The 7566-nt window shown below is 38.4% G+C and overlaps 1 protein-coding gene across 1 annotated transcript in view; it reads left to right on the top strand.

Annotated features, from left to right (window-relative positions):
- Window positions 1-7566, top strand: part of LOC110309746 (cadherin-related family member 3-like) — a 99469-nt gene that overhangs the window by 75807 nt on the left and 16096 nt on the right. The window contains exon 12 of the mRNA XM_021182476.1: window positions 3681-3913. Coding sequence (XP_021038135.1) covers window positions 3681-3913 — 233 coding nt within the window. The remainder of the gene's footprint in view (window positions 1-3680; window positions 3914-7566) is intronic.

The following is a 7566-nucleotide window of genomic DNA, read 5'->3' as shown; positions in this document are numbered from 1 at the left end:
CTGAATGAGGTAACCCAATCACAAAAGAACTCACATGATATGTACTCACTGATAAGTAGATATTAGCCCAGAAACTTAGAATACACCAGATACAAGATACACTTTCAAAAACACATGAAACTGAAGAAGAATGAAGACCAAAGTGTGGACACTTTGCCCCTTCTTAGAATTGGGAACAAAACACCCATGGAAGGAGTTATAAAGTTTGGAGCTGAGACGAAAGGAATGACCATCTAGAGACTGCCATACCCAGGGATCCATCCCATAATCAGCCTCCAAATGCTGACACTATTGCATATACTAGCAAGATTTTGCTGAAAGGACCCAGATATAGCTGTCTCTTGTGAGGCTATGCCTGGTCCTGGCAAACACAGAAGTGGATGCTCACAGTCAACTATTGGATGGATCACAGGTCCCCCAATGGAGGAACTAGAGAAAGTACCCAAGGAGCTAATGGGGTCTGCAACCCTCTAGGTGGAACAACAATATGAAGTAACCAGTACCCCCAGAGTTCGTGTCTCTAGCTGCATATGTATCAGATGATGGCTTAGTCGGCCATCATTGGAAATAGAGGCCTATTTGTCTTGCAAACTTCATATGCCTCAGTACAGGGGAACTCCAGGTTCAACAAGTGGGAGTGGGTGGGTAGGGGAGTGGGGAGAGGGTATAGGGGACTTTTCGGATAGCATTGTTAATGTAAATGAAGAAAATACCTAATAAAAAAGAATGAACTAGAGGGGGGGAAATAAGGAAAAATATCCCAATGCATTCCATTCAGCTTGTACGTCCTAATAAGGAAGAATAAGAAGTGATTTTTTTGCTTTTCCAAAAATAAAAAAATAAAAATTCCAGCACGCTGAAAACTGCCAGCGCTCAGGAGACATCAGCAGTATAACTCATTGGCAGTGGGACGAAAGGTGTTTGACATCAAGAATCCAGCTACTGGCTTAGAAAGATGACTCAGCAGCTAAGAGCACATACTGTTTTTGCAGAGGGCCTAAATTCCATTCCAATAATCCTCGGTTGTTGGCTTATAACTGCCTTTTACTCTAGCTGTAGGAGACCTAGAACCTCTGGCTTCTGTGATCACCCATAGTCATGTGTAGATGATACTCCCACACAGACACATAGTTAAAGATATGAATATATATATAACTATATATATAATTAGTAAATATATAAATATTTTAAAAGAATCCTCATATGTGACAATTTACATGTTTACTGAGGTACTGTGCAGGGGATGTTAGACATGCACAGACGCCTCATCTCAGCTCTATGATCTAGTTATTATCTTAATTTTATACATGAGAAGTCAAAAGTACAGGACTTGGACTATAGTTCATTTCCACAAAGCTCCTATAAATATATCAAACATTGGGTCTATAGATCTTGAGAATATTTAAAAACTACATTAAGGAGCTGGGCATGGTGGGACTTGAGAGGCAGAGGCAGGTGGATCTCTGAGTTTGAGGCCAGCCTAGATTTCATAGTGAACTCCAGGCCAGCTTAAAACAGAACAGAACAAAACATTACATTAATAGAAAAGTTGTTTCCCCCATACTGAATTAATTAGCATAGAGCATTCAAATGCATCTAGTAGATTACATGACAATTATAATTATGGAGATCTATAGTACTTAAAGTAAACCTGATGATCTGTGATAAGCTGGCAGAAATCTATGGAAGGAAGTAGATGTAAGTAAAGAACTCCTTCATCAGTAGTGACTTTGAGAAAACATGGCGAGTAAATGAACTGAGTTGCAGGTCACCTGGGAAAATGTATTCCATTCCCAGTATGTTTTGCTGAGGTTCGGCAGCATTCAGAATCCCATAATTACTCTATTTAAAATTCAGCTAAAGGTACTGCAGATCAGGTTTAGAGTTTAATGAAAGGTTAATTTTCCACCTTCAGAAGACCATGCTTCCCACTGTACTTTCCCAGGTGTTAAGTGTGGAAATGATCCCATCACTTTTCAGGTCTGTAAGGCAGAGATTAGTTTTACTGGTTATGTCTTCTCCATGACCATGTATCCATTGTAGTACCCTTTATAAATATGAAGCTGTCACTCAAGCAATAGATTCGTTCTCTTCTGGGACTGCTAGAAGAAGAAACTTTCTTTCTTTCCATGACAGCTCTTCTAGTGTTGTTAATATCATAATCTGTGCTCACTGCCTACTTAATAGTTCATTACAAGAGATGAATCTTGATTAAAAGTACATGCCAGATAAGGAAATATTCTTTGAGGTTGAAAGTGATGGGGATGGCACATGCTCTTTCTTATTCATCATTGCTCAGTAGAAACACCCAGACAGGTCATGGTAAGCTACATATCATCATCTATCAGATCTTATGATTTAAGTATAAAATGATTGAAGAATAACCTATCATAGCTGTAATCTGTTGTCATAAAGATGCTATGTGCTAAATCTCATACAGATTAGAGTAACAGCAATAAATATTTCTAGCCTAGACATCCAAGAATTGCATTATCTTTCTGGTCCTGCTCAAGCTTGTGAGAGTCAGCTCATTTTTAGTGCTCTGTCCTGGTGTGGTTGGGATGACTGAAGTGCTTTGGCTTTCCCCATCCTCTTCTTCTCAGGCTAAATTGAGTATGTTCTTAGAGTGAAGGAAGATGTAAAGTCATAACTAGAGTGACTTTCATAGGTATAGTCAGCAAAGCATGTGAGTGTGTGTGTGTGCACGAATGTGCTCGCGCGCACGCATGTGTGGTAATGTGGCAAAAGAAAGTCAATCTAACCTCACAAATACTTCTCATACCTTTACCTGCATCAGGTTGACTAATATCTCATTGATCAAAGCAAATCACAAGCCAGAGTGCTAAGTTTGTCTGCATGGCCAGTAGTGGGGACACAGTGAGGGTAAAGAACTTGGGCATAGGAATTTAACCAATGTACTGTAGTTATCATTTTTCTGAAAGATTACTGGTGAATATTATTAACCAGAAGTATTGTGAAGCAATTTAAAAATTGGATTGTAGAATTAGCAGGCACAGGCTTGAGATAGACTCCATCACAATTAGTTGTGTGGCCTTGGGCAAATTAACATCACAGGGTCTCAGTTTCTTATGTATAAAATAGAGGAAGTAGTACTACTGTCATCAGGCTGTGAGGAAGGCTCAGTGAGAGAACTACGCAAATCAGAAATAATTCTTGCTTAGCATTTACTGTATATCAGGATTTCTATTATTGTAAGTGCTTCATGTATTTTAATTCACCCAGTCTTCACAACTCGGTATGGTAGATACTGCAATTGCACTTAGTTTACAAAGAAAGAAAGAAAAAATGAAGGGGCCTACAGAATTGTCCATTGTTACACTAGTTAGAGTCTGAGATTTGTAAACTGAAACTTCCAGTTTCTGAGTTTGGCTTTTGAACATTATATGCCACTTAGCATAATACTAAGATGAAGCTAATTATTTATATTATAGAGGTGTTTTAAAATTGTTTCATTTGAATGAATCCAGTGGTATACAGTAGCTAGGTATTCCCTGTAAATCTACCTGATATTATGTGAAGTTTTAGTCATCAAACACTCATTATTACCTAAAAGTATTTATATTCTCATCACTTGAAAAAATACAGATTATCATTTGAAAAATTATAGATATTATAAGCCTTTATGTACATGAGAAAAATAAACTGTAAAATGTTGCCAGCTTTCTACAAAGTTGGACAAGTGACTGCTATTGATGAGGACCACCCACCAGACTGTCTGACATACAAGATAACCAAGGGACACATCCAGGCTGTACAAAAGTTTTGGATTCACCCCTTCTCTGGAGTGATCGAACTCACCACTCAGCCAGACTATGAGTCAGTGAGGCAATATAACCTCACAGTTGAAGCTGTGGATTGTGACAGAAACCGTCCACGCACTGCAGTGGCCACAGTGAGTAATGAGACACAGATTTTTGGGTCCATGTGACTGACCAATGTATTAAGTTCTAATTTATCACAATAGTGGCAGATAATAGAGAAAACTTGTGAATTTCTTCTACTTGTCAAGTGTTCCATAATGTTTGTATCAACTTAGATTTGGAAGTCTGAAAGACGGAGTTTTAGATTTTTAAAATCCTACTTTAATAAGTGATCTTAAAAGCTTTAACCTCCTTTTAGCCCACCACCCACCAGAGGTAGTGGTAAGGAGAGTTTAATATGACATAGGAGGATGTAGACCTGTTTAGAAATAGTTCTTTGGGACAATTTCAATCTTTGTTGTCAGAATATTTGCAGTTCAGTTCACACAAATCAGAAGTGGCTGCTTGATCCACTTGGAAACACCATTTACAAATCAGTAACAGCAATTCAGTCCAGAAGAAACCGAGGCTCCATCAATAGGCCTGGGTCCCCATTCTGCAGAAGTGGCAAGAAGCTGAGGGAACACCACCAGAAGTTCATTGGTGGATTTCTCTCTACAAAGTCAGTGTAGAAAGGCAAATCAATGCCACAGAGTTTTCAGTGAAGACCAGAATCAGCAAAGCCTACAGAAGACCAGCAAATGATAGCAAGGAGAACTAATGCCACAGTACTGTCCAGTGTCTGTTGAGTTATGTTCATACTCTTTCTAAACATCACATGTCCTCTGAAGTGTCTGCTATGGCAAAACATCACCCGCTCCCTTTGTAGGCTTTTTATTTCCAGAAAAACACCATGAGTCTGTTCTCAGCGAAACATCTTCTCATAAGAGAGTTTCCAGAAAAACATCACATGACACAACTGAATCTCCAAAGAAACCAGAAATTTTCACTTCAGAATGGGGAAGGAGGAACTGGCTACCTTCTTTCTCTTGCATGTATGGGTTCTCAAAAGGATAACATGAATATTTTTGGACAAGATGTGAGGTAGTTGATACTCACTTTAACATGTGAAGTAGGCAGTATTACTCACATTCACCATACAAATGAGGACGCTGAGGTACAGAGTTTAGGAAATATACCTAGGATTAATAAAATATTCACAGACCAAGCATTGCCTTGAAGTAGAAGGCAACCTGGATTTAGTGGATATTTCTACAATTTTTTTTTTTTTTTTTGGTATCAAAGCTAAAGGACTGCCTGTTGAAAGATATCAAGAATATATAATGTATTTATTTATTTATATTCTTTAAAGTCTAGCATTTATATATATTATAAGTTCCTTTTTTCTTTTTACTGGATATTTTCTTTATTTACATTTCAAATTTTATCCTGTTTCCTGGTTTCCCCCCTCCTGGAAACTACCTATCCCATCTTCCCTCCCCCTGCTTCTATGAGGGTATCCCTCCACTCACCTACCCACTTCCACCTCCCTACCCTTGATTTTCCTACACTAGGGCATCACTGAGCCTTCATAAGACCAAGGACCTCTCCTACCAATGATGCATGACAAGGCCATCCTCTGCTACATATGCAGCTGGATTCATGTATACTCTTTGTTGATATTTGGGAGCTCTGGGGGGTCTGGTTGGTTGATTATGTTGTTCTTCCTATGGGGTCACAAACTCCTTCAGTCCTTTCTCTAACTTCTCTAATGGGGAACCCATGCTCAGTCCAGTGGTTGGCTGCTAGTATTCACCTTTGTATCTCCCAGGCTTTGGAAGGGCCTCTTAGGAGCCATATTAGGCTTCTATCAGTAAGGACTTTGTGGCATCCACAATAGTATCTGTATATGGGATGAATCCTCAGGTGTGACAGTCTCTGTATGGCCTTTTCTTTAGTCTCTGCTCTACATTTTATCTCCCTATTTGCTCCTGTGAGTATTTTGTTCTCCTTTTAAGAAGGACCGAAGCACACTTTGCTCTTACTTCTTCTTGAGCTTCATGTAGTCTGTGAATTGTATCTTGGTTATTTGGAGCTTTGGGGCTAATATCCACTTATCAGTGAGTGCATACCATGTGTGTTCTTTTGTGCTTGTGTTACCTCACTCAGGATGATATTTTCTAGTGCTATCCATTTGCTAAGAATTTCATGAATTCATCATTTTTAATAGCTGAGTAGTACTCCATTGTATAAATGTACCACATTTTCTGTATCCATTACTCTGTTGAAGGACATCTGGGTTCTTTCCAGCTCCTGGCTATTATAAATAAGGCTGCTATGAACTTAGTGGAGCATGTGTCCTTATTACATGTTGGAGCATCTTCTGGTTATATGCCCTGGAGTGATATAGCTGGGTCCTCAGGTAGTATGATGTCCAATTTTCTGAGGAACCACCAAACTGATTTCCAGAGTGGTTGTACCAGCTTACAATCCGACCAGCAATGGAGGACTGTTCCTCTTTCACCACATCCTCACCAGAATGTGCTGTCACCTGACTTTCTGATTTTAGTCATTCTGTCTGGTGTGAGGTGGAATATCAGGGTTGTTTTGATTTGCATTTCCCTGATGACTAAGGATGTTGAACATTTCTTTAGGGGCTTCTCAGACATTTTATATTCCTCAGTTGAAAATTCTTTGTTTAGCTCTGTACCCCATTTTTAATAGGGTTATTTAATTCTCTGGAGTCTAACTTCTTGAGTTCTTTGTATATATTGGATATTAGCCCTCTATCAGGTATAGGTTTGTTAAAGAACTTTTCCCAATCTGTTGGTTGCCTTTTTGTCCTATTGACAGTGTCCTTTGCCTTAAAGAACTTTGCAATTTCATGAGGTCCCATTTTTCAATTCTTGATCTTAGAGCATAAGCCATTGGTGTTCTGTTCAGGAATTTTTCCCCTGTGCCCATATCTTCGAGGATTTCCCCAACTTTCTCCTCTATAAGTTTCAGTGACTCTGGTTTTATGTGGAGTTCCTTGATCCACTTAGACTTGAGCTTTGTACAAGGAAATAAGAATGGGTCGATTTGCATTTTTCTACATGCTGAACGCCAGTTGAACCAGCACCATTTGTTAAAAATGATGTCTTTTTTTCCCACTGGATGGTTTTAGCTCCTTTATCAAATATCAAGTGACCATAGGTACATGGGTTCATTTCTGGGTCTTCAATTCTATTCCATTAATTTTCCTGCCTGTCTCTGTACCAATACCATGCAGTAATTTTTTTTTTTTAATCACTATTGCTCTGTAATACAGCTTGAGGTCAGGGATGGNGATTCTTCCAGAAGTTCTTTTATTGTTGAGAATAGATTTTGCTATCATGGGTTTTTTGTTATGCCAAATATATTGCAAGTTGCTCTTTCTAATTCTATGAAGAATAGATTTGGAATTTTGATGGGGATCGCATTGAATCTGTAGATTGCTTTCAGCAAGATGGCTATTTTTACTTTATTAATCCTGCCAATCCATGAGCATATTAGATCTTTCTTTCTTTCTTTATTTCTTTCTTTGTTTCTTTCTTTGTTTCTTTCTTTGTTTCTTTCTTTGTTTCTTTGTTTCTTTCTTTGTTTCTTTCTTTGTTTCTTTCTTCTTTCTTTCTTTCTTTCTTTCTTTCTTTCTTTCTTTCTTTCTTTCTTTCTCTCTCTCTCTCTTTCTCTCTCTCTCTTTCTTTCTTTCTTTCTTTCTTTCTTTCTTTCTTTCTTTCTTTCTTTCTTTCTTTCTTTCTTTCTCTGTCTCCCTCTCTTCTCTCTC

Source organism: Mus caroli, chromosome 14, assembly GCF_900094665.2.
Source record: "Mus caroli chromosome 14, CAROLI_EIJ_v1.1, whole genome shotgun sequence".
NCBI classification, from domain to species: Eukaryota; Metazoa; Chordata; class Mammalia; order Rodentia; family Muridae; genus Mus; species Mus caroli.
The sequence above is the reverse complement of the archived record's forward strand: the minus strand, read 5'-3'. Positions and strand labels throughout refer to the sequence as shown.